Source organism: Syngnathus acus, chromosome 10 (genome assembly GCF_901709675.1).
Source record: "Syngnathus acus chromosome 10, fSynAcu1.2, whole genome shotgun sequence".
Taxonomy (NCBI): Eukaryota; Metazoa; Chordata; class Actinopteri; order Syngnathiformes; family Syngnathidae; genus Syngnathus; species Syngnathus acus.
This window is the reverse complement of record NC_051095.1, coordinates 6,608,701-6,627,020: the sequence shown is the minus strand read 5'-3', so window position 1 is coordinate 6,627,020 and position 18,320 is coordinate 6,608,701. Positions and strand designations below refer to the sequence as shown.

General features: G+C 47.4%; 3 protein-coding genes across 3 annotated transcripts; 2 read left to right on the top strand and 1 right to left on the bottom strand.

The window, feature by feature from the left end:
• The first annotated feature begins 43 nt into the window (after window positions 1-43).
• rce1a (Ras converting CAAX endopeptidase 1a) lies at window positions 44-3,291 on the top strand. Its single transcript, XM_037260877.1, has 8 exons — window positions 44-452; window positions 759-861; window positions 931-1,014; window positions 1,153-1,231; window positions 1,301-1,468; window positions 1,540-1,611; window positions 1,686-1,748; window positions 2,102-3,291. The coding sequence occupies exons 1-8, from the start codon at window positions 361-363 to the stop codon at window positions 2,335-2,337; spliced, it is 897 nt and encodes a 298-aa protein (XP_037116772.1). The 5' UTR covers window positions 44-360; the 3' UTR covers window positions 2,338-3,291.
• A 3,650-nt stretch (window positions 3,292-6,941) lies between these two features.
• cd248a (CD248 molecule, endosialin a) lies at window positions 6,942-11,807 on the top strand. The gene has a single exon (XM_037260863.1). The coding sequence runs from the start codon at window positions 8,820-8,822 to the stop codon at window positions 11,043-11,045; it is 2,226 nt and encodes a 741-aa protein (XP_037116758.1). The 5' UTR covers window positions 6,942-8,819; the 3' UTR covers window positions 11,046-11,807.
• A 1,550-nt stretch (window positions 11,808-13,357) lies between these two features.
• sstr1b (somatostatin receptor 1b) lies at window positions 13,358-16,564 on the bottom strand. Its single transcript, XM_037260876.1, has 2 exons — window positions 16,305-16,564; window positions 13,358-15,378 (listed from the first exon to the last, which is right to left on the bottom strand). The coding sequence occupies exon 2, from the start codon at window positions 15,330-15,332 to the stop codon at window positions 14,235-14,237; it is 1,098 nt and encodes a 365-aa protein (XP_037116771.1). The 5' UTR covers window positions 15,333-15,378; window positions 16,305-16,564; the 3' UTR covers window positions 13,358-14,234.
• Between the last annotated feature and the right edge of the window lie 1,756 nt (window positions 16,565-18,320).

Sequence of the window (18,320 nt, the reverse complement as noted above, 5' to 3'; positions counted from 1 at the left end):
TGGGCTGCGCGCTTATGGCCAGCAGGTGGCAGTGTTGTCAACTGCCCAAAGGCAAAGAGGAAGCAGACCGGTGACGGTATCAACCAGCGTCCGAGAAAGTAGCCGTTTAGCTAATAACGTCAACTAACGTGCCTAAAAGGTCGTATGCACTCTTTTCGTATCCTCTTCGTTGTTTAGTTGGTCGAGTTGAATCTTCTATTTGGTCTCACAGCTATTTTTTGCGTTGATACATATCCGATTTTTATTCAGACACGAAAGCCGCCCGATCGTAGTTGGAGGAAAACATGTCCTGTTCAGATTGAAATGGAAAACCATGAGATTCAGGACACATCGGGGGGGAGATCGTAATTGACCTGCAGTATGAACATAGCCGTAGTGTCGGTGTTGTCCTGTCTGCTGCTCGCCTGCTCTTACGTTGGAAGTTTGTACGTGTGGAGGAGTGAGCTGCCCAGGTAAGTCGTTAGATGGTGTGAGTGTGTTGACTTCCCAAATGATGTCCGAACAGTACACTAAAATAGCGAGTAGTAGAAAGTACTTCCTCCAAACCATGATGCCTTTTTCTAATGTTTAATTGTGCCGATATTTCGCGTCACTTTAGCCTGCACTCAATTAAAATCGCACGTACTGCATTTTTTAATTAATTTAATGTTGTTTTGTCTGTAACACTTTCTTCCTTCCGCTAAGGATCAAAAGTGTGTGTGTTTTTGTTTGTTTGTTTGTTTGTTCATTTATTTATTTATTTATTTATTGATTGTCAGGGACCACCCGACTGTCATCAAGCGGCGGTTCACCAGCGTGTTAATCGTCTCAGGCGCGTCGCCTCTTTTTGTGTGGGCATGGAGGGAATTCACAGGCATCAGGGTAAGTGTGTTGAAGATGGAGAGTTATTGTGGCTTGGTCCAGTTCTATCACTTTGCATGTGTATCTCAGATGGGGCCATCACTGCTGGCGATCATGGGGATCCGCTTTGAAGGCTTTGTCCCTGCTGTCATCGTTCCTCTACTGCTGACCATGGTAAGATGGCACAAGTCCAAACGTCAAAGCGTGTTAAGATGGGATTTCCATTTTGGGACTCCACCAAGGTGAAAGCCAGGTGTTATAGAAGTTAAAATGTAATAAAAGTATACCTAAAAAAACTCAAATGTACTGTAGGTCCTCTTTCTGGGCCCCCTGACGCAGTTGGCTATGGACTGTCCCTGGAGCCTCGTGGACGGCATCCGGGTGGCCCTCGGTGAGTTGGCGCATGTGACTTTTTGCTGGGAACGTTGACATGTTGAGTTTAGACGATTCCGTCTCGCAGACCCGTACTTCTGGGTGGTGTGCTTCAGTGACATGCGCTGGTTGAGGAACCAGGTGGTGGCTCCGTTAACAGAGGAGCTGGTGTTCAGGGCCTGCATGCTGCCCATGTTGGTGCCCTGCTTTGGCCCGGCTCTCGCCATCCTTACGTGCCCGCTCTTCTTTGGAGTGGGTGAGTTGAGCCGAGAAGAGGGCAAAAAAGTTCTCTTTACTTTACGATGACGTGTTGTTGTTGTCTTGCAGCTCACTTCCATCACGTGATTGAGCTGCTGCGTTTTCGGCAGGGGACGCTGTCAGGAATCTTCCTTTCAGCAGGCGAGTCATATTCTGCCCATCCTCTGACACACGACAATTCTAATCTTCTAACTCTTTGTCTCGTCCAACCACAGTGTTCCAGTTTTCCTACACAGCCGTGTTTGGGGCCTACACAGCCTTCGTCTTGATGAGAACAGGTAAGAAATGTTCAGTACTGTCACCCCGCGCAGATACACAGCGGTGAAAACCCCCCAAAACTAATAAGATCAATAACCCAGTAGCTCACAAAAGAGAACATTGCACATGAGTAACAAAGAAGAGAGCAATAAAAGTAGAAAAGTGAGAAATGAATGACAAGAACAATAATCAATAAGTAATAATTGAAGGTCGATTATTATTTTGTGAATAAGAATTAATAGCAGAAGACGACAAAATGAAGTGGATTAAATGTAAACGAGGCGGCATGTCTGTTTTTCCATCTTCACAAGGATGTTGTGTGTGCGCGATGGTTGTGAGTTTCCATCCACTCGTGCGTCTCCCTTGTTTCCAGGTCACCTGGTGGGTCCGGTACTCTGCCACTCCTTCTGTAACTACATGGGTTTCCCCGCCATCAGTGCGGCTCTGGAGCACCCCCATCGTCACACTGTCCTTTCTTCTTACCTGTTGGGGGTCCTCCTCTTCTTCCTTTTCCTCTTCCCCTTCACCGACCCGTCCTACTACGTCCCCCCCACACCGCTGTGCACCTTGGCCTCTTCCTCCAGCAGCCTCTGCCTCGCCTCATCTTGATCCTGGCCTGTTTCTCTCTTTCCCTCCCTCCGTCTGTCTGTCTGTCTGTCTGTCCGTCTGTCCGTCCTCCACCTTGCTCCAAGATGAAGACGATACAGAGCTCAGGTCTGCAATACTGCAATGGCGACCACTACTTTGTTTACATTCACAATCATCCCCAATAGGGAACATCAGCGGTGCTTTTGGCAGCAAGAACTTTAAGAAAGAAAGAAGAAGAAAAAAAAAAAAAAAAGCGCAAAACACTCTATAAGCTAAACTTGTACTGTGAAGACAACATTGACTGATTGAGCAATAGAAAATCATGAGCATTTTATTTCCTAAGTAAAGGTGATGGGTGAGTGTTCGCTGTTGTGGTCTTTGTGTGAGGCTAACACTAGAAGGCATCAGAGAGCGTTCCATTTTTTGTTGTTGTTTTTTTCTGGTCCATTACAGAGAAACACTATTCATCAAGAGCTGTGTCACAGCTACTGGCTGATTTATGGTACAGTTTAAAGAGGCTTTTCTGTGCCAAGATAAACATTTGCTGGAAATAAAATTAGTTAGTCCAACCTTTCCCCCTAAGTGGCACATCATTATGCCACCTCCTAAAACGCCGTCACTCGATTCCCCTCTGTCCTTGGCTTCCTTTTGACTTGTACTTCACTGTCACCGACCACTTTTGTATAAATGATCAGGTAGGGAAGACAAACACTGAAATGTGATTTTGCTTGCTTCGGGTGTGATGTAAAGCGTGACAGCAGAGGAATCTATTTTTGCAAAGCTTGAGCAGCTCTCCTATTTTTCTAGAGGCAATAGAGAAATTTCAAATGTGCTCATCAACAATGAGTCCAGGTTTTCTTTTTTCCCTTGTGATGAGTGCAGGGAATGTGAATGGATCGCAACACTCTTTGACATAAATAATCCTTATCTGTAAAAAAAAAAGTTTGTAAATAAATTTTATACATGTCGTCATGATTTTTTTCTCGTATCTGAAAAGATAGCTTCACGTCTGATGCTAAGTCTTAATTCATGTCAATATGAAGCGCTTGCTATTTTCTACCTTTGTTACATGGGGGGGGGGTCACGTTTTCCGCATTGTTTACTTGATCTCGGTCCCCTCAGTTGGCTCGCTTGACATGCAAGGCCGAGCTAGTGCATTTGCAAATCTATCTAGCCTGAGCTCCAATTTGTTGCGTCATTGTTGTGACTGAGTGGAAAAAACAAATAGTGACAACATAAATTGTGTCAATGTTTTTCCACACTTTGTGTCGTTGCTTTGCGTAGCGGAGCCATTCGCTCTTCTCATGCTCCAGATGGACGACTCCAAAGCAATCAATCAAACGCGGAATGTGGGGACCTCATAATTGTCTTGCGTGTTTCTCGGCCGATATTAGATGTAAAAAGCTGAAACTGGGCAGAAAAAAAAAAGTCTGTTTTACATCTCGGGCTTTAGCGTTGAGTTGGAATATTGAGTTAATTTCCTCCTGGTTGTTGTTGCTTCCTAAAAAAAAGCATAGCGCTGCTTGCTGGGTTAGCATTAGCTAAAAGGCTTACAAAGACATTTTGGCCTCACGATCTTATTGTGAGCGTGGGGCTGACTTGAGGAGTCGACCCTGGGGATGCGGGGGTGTACTTTCAAAAGTGTTTCAACAAAGAAAAAAACTTTCCTGACAGCCAGTCACTGTATGTACAGCTGCTTTATTTTGGCAATATGCTTTTATAGCAGCCTGGACTGCAATGAATAGTTGACGACGAAGGGTCCTTGCCCTTTGACCTATCGGTGACGCCACATCCCTAAAAGAAAAAAAACATGTCTAGGAGCAGTTTTTTATTGCGCGTGAAAGCGTCATCTGTCGTCATGGAATTTCGTCGACCTCGAGTGCAGCTTGTTCCCAGAAAACTGGAGCATCCGTGAATGTTAGGAGAAGAGTACTCAGCTCCTCTTTGTCGTCCATTTTGTCCCTTGTATGAAAATCTTCAATGTCAGCCAGCTTTCTTCCCGGGAGGTTTCTTTCCCACTCTTTTGTGCTCTCGCACCGTTATCATGAACGATCCTGCATATTTTGAAACACTCGAGCTTTGCTGGAGACGTGATGAGAATGTGGACGATTGAAACGACCGCACTTGAGAGCTTTCCAGCTTCACAAGTTACCAGTGGAGAAAGCAGCTGCAGGTCACTTTGGAATACAACTGCAAGGAATGCTGGCCACAAAGTCAGCAGTGTTGATCTTCCCTCTGGGGGGGCAACAACGCAATTCCTGAGGTACTTGAGCTGGTTGTTGATTTTATTACGTGAGGGCATAAAGGTTCTCGGGTAATGGGCTGCGAACTTACATTTGGGTGCCCTTGTTGCTGGTATTTTTAGAGCCTAAGTTGACTGGAACTGGAAGGGATTGGGGGAGGGGGCTCTCCTTGCTGCTATAAATACAACGATGCTGAGAAAAGGCAGCAAGTCCCTCACTGACATAGACATACAAATACAGACATATATGGCACTAGCCCTGCAGACACCCTCCTTCCTTCCCTCCCTCCCTCCATTTGACCTCCACTTCCTGTTGTGTTTCGGGGAAAGGCCCATTTAGAGCGTGAGAATGTTTTGGGGTCAAACAGCCTTAGCCCAGTGGTATTTGAAGTACTGGGAATGCTCGTGTACGTATAAGAATAAGGAGGTTTGCGCCATCAAGGGCTTCGGGGGGGGGGGGGACACTGATGTTGTTGGTTCCCATCGGTGTTTCTTGCTGATATCTCATTGACGTGTTGGAGTTTTTAAAGTAAAAAAGTCCCAATGATCATCACACACACATCTGGGTGTGGTGAAATTTGTCCTCTGCATTTAACCCATCCTCGTGGGATTTTAATCCATCCCCTGGGGGAGAGGGGAGCAGTGAGCAGCAGCGGTACTGCGCTCGGGAATCATTTGGTGATCTAACCCCCCAATTCCAACCCTTAATGCTGAGTGCCAAGCAGGGAGGCAATGGGTCCCATTTTTATAGTCTTTGGTATGACCCGGCCAGGAGTTGCATACCAATTTGTGTATCCTCTGCCACGAAATGAAACTCTAGCTAGCTTGCCTTGACGCTCTCACGCTGGTCACTCCATCGTCATCCCAGCTCATCTTCTACCATCACGCCTTTCAAACAAATAACATTTCCCGTAAAGCGTCTGGAGGGAAATTTTCAGGGATCCGGGCTCAGCTCCGCCGGACGGTTTGATGTTGGCCGACAAGAACAATTTCCCCCCGGGCGTTAGCTTTAGCACAATAAACATTTCCCAGAGTTCTCCCACAGCCGAGCTGGCTGGCGTCCAGTCCGTCCTCCCACGATGCCTGCCGCTCCCCCGCCACATTTTCTTCCACCCCTCCATTACCTTGCATGGATGCTTATCGCTCCGGTACGCTTAATAAGGCACGTTAAGTGCTACAAGCGGCTAACGGACCCTGTAATCTTCCACAAGGCATGACTAGGATGTGAATGACAACATTAGTCATAGTCTGTTGCCATGGCGACAGCACACCTCTGCTTAGGCGCTACACCTGATGACATGAAAAAAAAGCAGCTGATGGGGACGGTGCGTCCAACTTTCTGCCTTGAGAGACTTCATTTTCCTGAGAAGCCAAGCCGTGTTCGACCCCAAGTCAAGCAATTAATTTGGCCCGATAACGGCAGCCGGCAAAGAAGCGTAATCGTCTTCAAAAGGCTTCACTGATTAATATCCTTCCCTTCTGGCTAATCTTATGCAGCCGCAGGCAATTTGCAATAAACAATTTTTTCCTCATCGGATCATGTCAATTGGCTCACAAAATTCAAATGCAGAAGCAGCTCCTTCCAGCCTGAAGCCGATTCTTTGTGTGGAGTCTCTGGCACACACAAAGTCTGGAAGCTTGAGGCAACGGACCGTAGCCATTGGAGCTGTTGGACTATTTTGCTTGCTGATGCTTATGGGAGCCGCTGGCCATCGACTCAAGATGTGACTCTCTATTTTCCCCAGCTCACGTTTTCACAGTTGTCAGTTTTGACCTTTTCGATTGCGTTTGCCTCTAATGAAGGCTCACGTGTATTTGCGTTTAGATACAAATCCAGGTGTTGTTGTCCATCTGGAGTGACCATTAGAAGTGAAATCCAACACCAGGTCCTTTTTCCGCCATTTCCATCCTCACCACGTGTCTCAGGAAACTTGGCGAGGGAAAAGGGTTCACTTTTTCTTGCGACGTCGGCATCTCGCATCTGCTCTGCCTCACTTGGACTTTTGAAATGTTTGTTATTTCTGGAGCTCACCCGACTTCATTACCTTCTCCGCTGCTATAGTAGCAGCAGGCGGCTTGTGACCATGGACAGTGTCGAGTAACACCTAAACGTCTCCTCGCGGCGCTGTTGACACCTCGCATTCTCACATACTTGGACTTCAGTTACAATCATAGCACAGTGACGACGAGTTCATCTTATCTTGCACTGCTGATCTGATTTCCTTTATGAATCTACGCTATACACTCCCAAGACAATCGAGAAAATGCCGAGATGATCTTTTTGTGTGTATTTGAACCATAAGGTGGGCTGACTAGCCTTAAGCATATAAAAAGGAATTTCCTGCTGAGCCAAAACGAGGAGACTTGAAGTCAAAGGGGGGGGTGGCACTCCGAGCGTTTCAATCGCAGAATAGAAACATCACATGGACAGAGAGTCGGAATTTGAGGACATTCGGCCACTTGTGACTCACTCGGGGAGTGCTGGACTCTTGGGAAACGTTCCAGACGTCCTCAAAGGGATCAGCCACCTTCCAAGTGTGATGGTTGGAAAATTTCAAGCTTTGTTGCCGATTCTTGAACGGATGCACGCAGAGTTAGGGGAATCTGGCAATCTGAATCAAACGTGAGCAACGGTCTTGTCGGACTCTGTTTGATTGTAGACTGAACAAGTCGATTCTAAATTCATTTTATTCTTTAAGCCAGCCTGTTTTTTCTTTTCTATTCCTGCATAACGATACTTTGATATTTGAAGTTTGCAATCCACGATTTACATTCCACATGGTTTTACAATCTTGTCTTCCAATTGGGTGGTCTGAGAGCATAAAAATAAGATGGAGTTGGATGATTGTAGCACTTAGCCTGGCTAGCTTCAGCTATACTGATCAGTGTTGGTCTTACAATATTTACGATATCCGACAGACTGGTAGCAAGGAACATAAATTGATGAATTGAGTTTTACTCAACCGCAAAAAAATGTTGTTCAATGGCTGCTCATTTCTATCCGTAAAGCGCCTTGGGATTGTGTCGGGGGGAAGTGTTAATCGCTGAGATGCTTTTTCCCTGCCAAATATTCTCATTGTGTTGTCTGCGCGTGAATAGCAGCTCTTGTCTTGCAGTCATTCCAACCTACTTAGTGCTTGTCCCGTGGTTGCCAGCTGCTTTTCCTTTTAAAACAGCCAAATCACTGAATGCAGATGATTGCTTTTCAGGGGAACAAAAAAAAAAAAAATCTTCATCAAATGATCAGCTGAATGTTATTTGGCTATTTTTATTCAACACTCAGCTCAGTTGTTGTCTCGTCTCGCTCTACACATGCATTGGAACTGGACTCCAACTCGCGTTCTAAACAGCCAATCATTTATTCTGCAGACTCACAGGACGAAAAGTCTTTGTCCTCTGCTACCTCATTCCTTTCACACAAAAGTACCTCACCTCACCTCCCCCACCCCCATCCACCTCGGTCTCCATTTCAGTACTGAGTGGTTGTTTTCATAGCAATACCAGAGCCCCTTCTTCCTCCACGCCACTGACCTTGACAACTTTCCCTACTTCCCCATCACCAACAGGGAGATTTATTAGCTGGAATTGTTGTTCTTGATCTTTTTTTTTTTCTTTCTGCGAGAAACTGTATCTTCTTTCTGGCTGAGTGCAAATGTGCTTCTAGACCAGGAAAGCAGATGTGTGCGATCAGGAAGATAGTCTCCCTCCCGTCCTCTGGTCCTTTCCATTTCGAGATGCATTGGCCAGTGATTAGATAATGAAAGATTAATTATTGAATTAGAAAAAAAAAGTCCATAGATGAAATCTTGCAGCAAACAGGAAAGGGACAATCTTGAAGTTGATAAAGCCAAGTGTCCTCCTTTAACTCCTTTGTGTGTGTGTTTTGGGGGTGTAAATGGCAGCGTATCAAACTACATCCATGATCAAGATTTATGAAAACCATATGACACAGTCTTCACTTTAGCCCCCCCATTCTGACATACATCACCGCCAGAGCCCCTCCCCCTCCTCCCACATCTTCCAAAAACACTTTTGTTTCCTCCTCTCCTTCTCCTCTCCTTCTCCTCTCTTCTCCCTCCCTCCCTCCTTCCCTCCCACCCCTTCCTGCGCACTGCGTGTGTTTGACTGCGAAGAGTTCAGATGTGTTCCTGTCGGGCAGCGTGAGGAGCGTTTCCCATAAGAAAAAGTTCAAATGACGGAAGAAAACTTGAACTAGGCTACAATCGGCAGCTAGGAAAGGAATACCGTGTGCTGAAAAAGGATGGGCTCCCTGGTGAGCGGTTCTGTGTCCCCCCTCTTGACCTCCCTGCTGGCCATCCTTTTCTGGGGCTTTTCCTGCGTCTGGACCGAGGACTTGATGGAGCGAGACGCGCTGTGCAATGCGGACGGCTGCCTGGTGGTCTACTTCCAACGAAAGACTTTCTTGGACTCGTGGAGGGCCTGCAAGGAGAAGGGTGGCAACTTGGCCACCTTAAAACGCGAGGTGGATGCCGCCGCTGTCCATGCTCTCTTCACCACCGTGGACTTGCGACGGTCGCGCACCAAGGTCCAAGTTTGGATCGGCCTGCAGCGGCAACCTCGCCAGTGCACGGCCACCCGACCTCTTCGGGGTTTCTCCTGGACTACAGGTGACCAAGAAACAGAATACACAAACTGGCAGAGAGAGTACTCGCACGCTATGTGCTCAGTGCCGCGCTGCGTCGTCATGGGGTACAACACTCAGGACCCCGGCGAGAACTTGAAGTGGCTGGCCGGGTCCTGTTCGGTGCCCGTGGATGGTTATCTGTGCCACTATGGCTACAAAGGAATGTGCCCCGCCTTGTGGAGCGAGGGCTCCGGCAACGCCTTCTACGCCACACCGTTTGGCCTTCTGAGCACCCTTCTGACCCACGTGCCCTTGGGCTCGGTGGCAACCGTGCCCTGCGAGAAGGAGCAGCAATCGGTAATGTGTCTCTCAAGGGAAGACGGTTCAGTGGGGTGGTCCAGAGATCCCCCTCTCTGCTCCGGTCCTCCGGCGTCTCACGACTGGTGCCGGCAGAATAACGGCGGTTGCGAGCATTTCTGCAAGCAAGCCGGGGCGCACTCGTACTGCGAGTGCGCCGAGGGCTATCAACTGGAAGACGACGGTCAAAGCTGCGTGCTGTCCGATGCTTGCCAAGAGGCCAACTGCCAGTTTGAGTGCCTGCCTCTTTCCGAGGGCTACCGCTGCGCCTGTCCCGATGGCTACATGCTGGCTCCGGATGAGCACGGCTGTTTGGACGTGGATGAGTGTCTCCAGAGTCCCTGCGAGCACGCTTGCGTCAACTCCCCCGGGAGCTTTGAATGTCGCTGTCAGCGGGGTTACCGCCTCAACGACGAAGGCGCCTGCCAGGATCTGGACGAATGCCTAAGCGATCCGTGCGAACAGACCTGTGAGAACACTGACGGCTCTTTCCTTTGCCTCTGCCACTTTGGGTTCTCACCGCAACCCGAGGACCGCAGTCGGTGTCAAGACACGGACGAGTGCCAGATCCCGGGAACCTGCGAGCAAATGTGTGTCAACTACGAGGGCGGCTTCGAGTGCTATTGCGAGGAAGGCTACCAACTTGTCCCGTCCGACTCGTCTTCGTGTCAGAAGATAGGCGACCGATCGGCCGTCACGCCGTCCTTTCCTTGGCTTACGCCCCAGCCTGCACCCGTGTGGGATCCCGTAGAGTACGACTGGCCACCACAGCCCGGTCAGACCCATTGGGACCCAGAGGGGGATCGGACACTTGACTGGCTGACTGACCCTCCCAAAGTTTGGGGTTCGGATGTAATTTGGGTGACCAGCGCACCACAGGAGGACATGTTTCATCCCGCACCAGAGACACACGAGGAAGATGTTGGTGACCACACTGACCTTTTGCCAACCACCGTCATAAACACACCTGCACCCGCCACTATTTCCAGCACCTCTCTTTACTCGTACGAAGATGAGGAGCCGGAAGAACAAGAGGAGACCACTCCTTCCCCCTTGTCTTCTACCTCTACAATCTCAGAAGGCGCTTGGAATTGGTGGGCGGGGTTCTCAACTGTGCTCCAGAACCGGGGAAATCCAGAGGATAAAGTCACAGCGTCTGACATGCTTACTGATTCCAGCCACCGCAAACCATCAGAGAAAGAAAACCAGACCCCGGAGAAAGAAAAGCAGATCGAGGACGTCGCGACCACCTCCAAAGATGCGCCCACCTGGGTCTTCCCCTCTCAGCAGCCCACAATCAAACATTCCGATTCAGTCCGGGAGGGCCAGGGGTCGACTCGGAGTAGCACCTGGCTGTTGGTGGGCCTCTTGGTGCCCATCTGCATCTTTGTGGTATTAATGGCGGTTTTGGCTGTCGTCTACTGTACCCGCTGCGCTGTGCGGCCCCGGAGCAAGACGGACACAGACTGTTACCACTGGATCTCCGGCGCTCACGATAAGCAGGGCGCTGCTGGACCGTTGGCAGGAGTCAAGAGCCAAGTCTAGGTCGAGAGCACGAAAAATGGCTTTACATAAAAAAAACAGTCAAATTTGCAAAAAGGAAGAAGTCGTGGTTAAAGCCGATTGGCATTGTTAAATATTGTGCTATCTGTTCATGTAGCAGGTGAGAGACACTGAAAACGTTTTTGTCTGTGTTGTTGCTTTGCCTGTAAGTTGCCGACACTGATCACTTGATTCCCCCCCCCCCACACACACACACACACACATTTCACGGCTCAAGTCCTTTGCTTTAGAGGCAAAAACTTCCATTGTAAATTCTTCAATCTTGTCGCGGATGATTTTAGCTTCGACACCATCGGCAGTGAAAGCCCCGTGAAATGCAGAGGAATGTTTATTTTACGAGCGATTTTTCATCCTGGTGTAGACAAAAAAAAAAAAAAGAAAGAAACGTTTGTGGTGCAGATGTCTGAATGTTGGATGGGTATTTCTTTGTTTTAACTCAAGGTTGGTACAAATTCATCAGAACCCGCCCCTTGGCTCCAGCTCACTTCTTTGAGTCTGGATTGTTGAATCACATCCAGCTGTTTGAAAGCGAAAGACAATCACAAATGCGTACATTACAAACAAATGCATTATAATTTGCATGGGATTTTTTTCTCTCTCCCCCGAATGGCTTCACTTTTTTCCACACGAACCAATAACATCTGTTGTATTCCTTTAATGTGAATGGGGAGGGGAAAAAAAGGAATAAAAAATTCTTTATTTTCAAATTTTATTTTTACAGTCATAAAATCGTAAGTCCCTGTGTGAACGTTTGACTTTTAAAGTGTATTTTGGCGACATTGATGAATGCGTGGCATCTTTGGTGACGACACGATTGCTGCAAATTCCACAAATGCCTTGAACTCGTTGCTGGTAGTTGAGCATTGTGCTAATGAACGCCAGTGTTTGGCTTATCTTCTGTCCTGCTTTCTCATCTGATCTTTGTTCATTTTAATGAAGGACATCCTGAATCGCATGCGTCCTGCCGAAGTTTTTGCTTCTCCATTCATTCACCAGGTGTCGAGCAGAACAGAAAGAAAACGAAGGCTCCGAATCATTGTTTACAGTTTAACATCAAGTGCTTTTGCTGGTTTTGTCTGTATCTCAAACATTCTAAATAATTAGGACCCATCTTGACTTAAATGCACTCAGCGTTATTGAGAAAGCAGAAGGACCTAATTTGGTTGATTTATTACTGAGTGTTGCGTAGACGGTGACTCAAAATATAATGTGTAGAAGACGGGCCAGATAAACACCGAGATTTATTTTATGTGTCATATTCGGATTTACTGCTTTAACTGAGCTTCAAAATGAATTTCCTAAACAAAGCTAAGCTATGTTATTAGATTTTGTACATTCAGAATGAGACGGCCAGTCATGTGTCATCTTTCATTTTTATTTGCCTACTTGACTAATTGTTGACAAAGTAGTGAAGCCCAGCAAAGCTTGTGTGGGTGGTCCTTTCACTGGAAGCCTAAATTGAACTTTTTTGGGGGGTATGTACAACTTCATTTCCCAGGACCACAGTGTGCAGCACTGTGAGGATGAATTTGGTTACACATTGATGACTTTTGCGAGGCTCATGACTTGTAGTATTGTTTGACAGTCATTATGGAAGGGACTCTTGGTACAGGCAAGCCAAAAGCAGGCATTTAGAAGGAGGGCATTGTTGTTCCCTATCTGAATGATGTGTGATTCCGCAGCCGCTGATAGAAAACACATGTGAGATGTTTATGTCAGCAGCCATCCTCCAACCCTGCCGTGACCCGTCGCTGTGTTCCCAGCAGTGCTGATAAAACCGACGTGTGCGAGTGTGGCTGTGTGTGCATCAGGGAGGTGGTTGGCTGAAAGGGGGGAAAAAAAGGCCATTGCTTCATCAAGTCTGTTGATTAGCTGTTTTCCCAGTGAGGATTGACAAAAGTCGCGAGAAGCATCTCAAAACAAAAGCTGGTCAGAATAGTTGATGTTTGAAAGACTGAAACTCATTTTTTTCACGGGCCGCATTGTAGTCATAGCTTCTTTCAGAGGGCCATTATGACTGTCAACCCAAATAAATGTATAGGCACCTCATATTATATACAGTAAAAGCTACAAATAACTGACAAATAACTCGTTTTCAAATCAGACGAGTAAAAACTGGTCAAATATTTAAAAAAAAAAAAAAAGATATTAAAAGTGAAGACAATTTGCAATTGTAGTAATGCACAATTTGTCTTCGCGGGCCACATAAAATGATGTGGTGGGCCCGATCTGGCCCCCGGGCCTTGAGTTTGACACCTGTGCTTTAGGCAATACAACTTCTGTTTAGACCTAGAAGCTTGTTCATTTATTCTTGTCTGCGTGTGCGTGCGTGTGTGTGCCAATGAAAAGTGTTTTGACAGGCTTGTTGTTATTTTATTTGCAATAAAGCTGCCACAGCCATCACAGAAACATTATATACGTCGACTGTACATCCATACAAAAGTAAACACAAAGTCTATAAAACGTACAAGTAAGCGCAAGTAAGCACCTACGCACATACAAACAAAATATACCTGTATTCGACATACAAACATACAGGCTAATTGAAAGGTATACAAGCTATCAGTCAGTACAAACCACATTCAAATGATTTTAAATGCCATTGATCAATTCCAGCCTCCCCAAAAAACAAAACATTTTTGGGGAAGTTGTTTCCGATAAAGGAAAATAGCTCCGTCTTAAATGAAAATGTGGTTTTACCCCTTAATTGAGGTGTTAAACGCATTAGCTGTCAAACTTAGGTTAGCATTTAGCATGACTCCAGCTTTTCTCGCCATTTCTTTGTAATTGTGAAGCTTGTTAGAGATAGGGCTTATTCACAGCCACGTAGGCGATAATGACTTAGAAGCGACTCTGCAATGTGTTTAGGCGCGCTAGTGGTCAGCCGAAGATGCTGCTAGCTAGCTAGCTAGCTCCGCGTAGATAGCACAGAGCTTCCCTCGACCCCCGACAAGGTGACAGGTTTTAAGCAACCGTCTGTCTTTTTCTTCTATTTTGCTTTGACGGTTGGTGTTATATTTTCACTTTTTGCTGCTCAACGAGTTTGACCCGGGAACTGTGATGCGAACCCCTGTCAAGAACATGGACGAACAGTTCTCGGATGCTCTCCTGCTAAGTTCGGTTTGTTTAGTTTGTGTCCATACACACCAAGCTTTCTTTTGGGAAATTTCTTCACACGGCGGTAGTGCGCGAGGAATACGTTCCGTTACGAAACACCATATCGGAGGCTGTTAAGTCTTTGGGGAAATCCATCTGGGCACAGGCCTGTCCCTTGACCGCCACAGCGCAGTAGTCCACCTGCTCGGCGTCCACGCCGGACTCCAGCCAGCGGAAGCACACGATGCGCTGGAAAGAGCGGCGGAAGTGATCTGACACAAAGCCGTAGAGGATTGGGTTGGCGCTGCTGTTTGCGTAGCTGAGTATGACAAAAAGTTGGGTGACCATGGGGTCCGGCGGCCGGTGGAAGACGCTGACCAGCTGGACGACGTAAAAGGGCATCCAACACATGACAAAGACCGCCACCACCAGCAGCACCATGCGGGTGATCTTCTTCTCTGAGCTCCGCCGTTGAAGCCACCCGGCTTTTAGCCCCACCGCTCGCATCCTGGCCACCATCAGGCAGTAGCACAAACATATGGCCCCCACAGGTAGCAGGAATCCCAGAAGAAAGGTATAGACCACAAAAGCTTCAGACCAGGACTCCTCCGGCCACAGAAAGTTGCAGTCCATGGCGCCGTCCTCAGCCGGGACGGTGTCGGCAAAGATGATGATGGGCAGGATGACCACCAGCGACAACCCCCAGATGCAAACGTTGACCAGTTTGGCCACGGTTGGGCGGCGGTAACGCGCCGCCTTAATGGGGTGCACCACGGCCACGTAGCGATCCACACTCAACACAGTGAGACAGAAGATCGACGTGAACATGTTAATGCCGTCCACGCTCAGCACAAGCCTGCACATGAGCGAGCCAAAGGGCCAGTGACGCACGGCGGCCGACGTGGCAAAGAAGGGCACGCTCAGCATGAAGAGCTCGTCGGCGATGGCCAAGTTGAGGATGTAAATGTTGGTAGCTGTCTTCATTTTGGCGTACTTGAGAATGACGTATATGACCATGGCGTTGCCTGTTAGGCCCACGCAGCACACCAGGACGTAGATGGACGGGATGATGATTTTACTGGCGTCTGGATCCGGGTAGTAGTCCTCATAGTCGGCACTCGCGTTAGGCGCCGGGCCCGTCGGCACAATCGCAACGCTCACGTTAAAATCCATGATCGCTAGCCTTGGGGTGGCTCAAATGCTATCGTCGCTAGTCCTCCTGAACAGACAAAAGAAAGGAAGATTAGCAATCACTTTTTAGCCAATTTGGTTTCTGTGTGTGCGCGTGTGTGTGTACTGAAAATCTAAAATTTCTGTTATCAGCGCCAAGGGGACTTTCGAGTTGCGTTAACCTACTTTAATGTACGCAAACATGCTTTTGAAGTTGCATTAGTGGAAAAATTATGCAGAGATACGTTTGAGGTGGCGAGAAAGAAAGAGATGCTTTAACGCGGGTCTCCATGATCCTTTTCTACAGAATTAGTAGCCAGGACAGCTCATCCATTACGGGGATGGATGAAAGCACGGATAGCTCATTGTTTTGGTAATGGGGGAACATTCAGGATGGTTTGAGTTATCTTTCGGAGAATGCAATTGAGTGCATTGATGTGGGATTAATGCCTTCACGCCAGTCCCTGTCATGGAACTAATTGGAAGATGCAGTGAATGTCTGTTCCTCTGACCACTGGCGGAGCTAGGATTTTTTTTTCTTGGGGAGGCTATGGAAATATCAGGGTCTTCACATAACAATTTAAAAGATATTTTTTACAAGTCTCCTCCCCCCCCAAAAAAACCTTTAAAACAAAATCTGGAATTACCTAAAAGTCACATAGCCGTCCTGGTACCTGCAGATTTTAGGGTCCACAGTGCCCCCCACCCTTAGTACCTCTGTCCAACAATCATGCACATTTTTCAATTAACACAATCATGGTAGTGTCTATTTGGAGAGCTGGTTTGTCAAAGATGCTAGTGCTGCAATTTTTAGCATCTTGCCCACCCATCCGAGCATTTGTCACCTGCGCAGCCCCACCGAGCAAAGCGCACAGCAATCTTCTGAATGCATGGAACAATCTCGCTCACGGCTTTCAATATCGGCTTGTAACTTTGCGAGCAAGCGTAGCTCTCTCCTGCGTGGTATTTTCTCACCTCCCGGCTTATCTGGTTACTGCAATGCTTCTACCGGTCCACGAGTTGCATCCTTTGACACACTGTTTCGTCCTCTGAGTGTGTCAGTAGCATCCGATCGCTTCATGCCGCCTCTCCTCTCTGTCTGTCTGTCTCTCTCTCTCTCTCTCTCTCTCACTCTCTCTCTCTCTCTCACTCTCACCCCCCCCCCTCCCCCCGGTTTATTTAGCATGCCATCTCAGTCTCCCATCCTCCTTGGCGTCTTTTCGCCAAGCTCCATATATTTCAGTGTTTCATGACTCCACCTATGCCTGTTGCATGAAATGATGCATCTTTAGCTAATGGACGCGCTTAGTCACAAAGAGGGTTGAGAGGCCCGAGTGCTTCATTTGTATTAAATAATATTTATATTGTAGTTGAGGTCAAGTCAAAAATGTTTATAGACAATAATTTGTTGTGTGCAACCCACTACACTACAACTCACTATTTTGATTAATACTGCATTTGTAGAATACTAAGAGAAAAAAAAACCCACCCGTTATGAGCCATTTCTGGGTGGTCACTTTGTCACTTGCTGTCGGCTGACATTGCAGGGCTCTGGTAACGACCGATTGGGCTCAGCTTTATCCTGGGTTTTGTCAGGTGACGTTTGCCAGATATCCAGAACTTGGTGATCTTGAATCTTAAGCGCCACTTCAGCGTTTACAATTGTTGAGCTCGCCAGATCCGAAATGCTCCTGATTCTTGGCATCTCTTTGGTTGTGTTGTGCTTTAATTGACTTGAATGCATGACCCTCACGCCGCTGCTGTGCTTTTTTTTTCTTTTCTTTTTAGGATGATGAAGTTTCCTCATGTGTAAAATGGTCTTTTCACAGGCATTTGTTGTCAAGAACATGTTTTCTCTGGCCTGCATTTCAATGTCACGTTGGAGGGCTTTGCACTTGAGGTGCTGAAAGTGTCAATGTCCGCTGCTCCACGTTCTCCAAGGTGTGGTTGTTAGTCTCTGTGTGCCCTGCGATTGGCTGGCAACCGGTTCAGGGTGTGCCCCGCCTCCTTCCCAATGACTGCTGCGATAAGCTCCAGCACGGCCGCTATCCGCGTGGGAACAAGCAGTAGAGAAGATGGATTCAGATTGCACAGCCAAAGGCTTTTATGACCATGCACCAAACTATTCCGTGCACACTTTGAAGCTTAAAAATCCCAACTTTGGGGCGCCGGGACTTCTTTGGCCCCGAGGTGACCTTTGGTAGCTGAAGGTTAAATCTTCGAGACTGAACAGCGTCGGTTGAATATTTTGACGTCGATCACATTCATTGCTCCTGATTCAGACTCCGATGGTGCAAAGCAAAGCTCCTTTTTGGTGAGCATTTTCACATGCAAAGCTAGGCGTGAGTCTTGTGAGCTTTTTCCTGCACGTTACCGTGGATGAACGACAGGCCACGTCGCAAAATGCACTCATAAGACGACAGATCTGAAAATGTTTACCTGCGCAAATGGATATGGAGAAATACAGATTTTTCTTTGGGGTGTCGTGGAACCTCAAAAATGACATGGGTTGGAGACTTGTTCCTGGCACGAGTTGTTCCGAAGGGAAGTCAGATGAGGTGAAAAAGGTCAAGAGCCAAGCACGAGCAGCCCTGTGTTGTTGGAAAATCTCAAGTACGTAGTCCCATCTTGATACCATCTGGCAAATCACAAGTTCGTTACATTACGGCCGATGCGGCCATAAAGCCTGTGTTTTGTGTCGAAAAGACTCTTCGGTCCATTTGCCTAAACCGAGGATCTTGCACTCTGTTGTCAAAAAGGGGCGCCGATGTTCAGGTTTGGGTAACGAGAACTGTTACGTTCAATGTACAAAAGCAATCATTTGAGATACTTGTCGAGATACATTTAAAAGAAAACACAATGTAGCACACGCAGACGGCCGGGGGAATGGCGGCTTTGCGAATTTAAGAACAAAGTCAGCGTCAGTTTGATAGAAGAACGCATGCCGGAACGCTTGATACAGCAATCTCAGCTGTGTTTTGGCAACCCCCC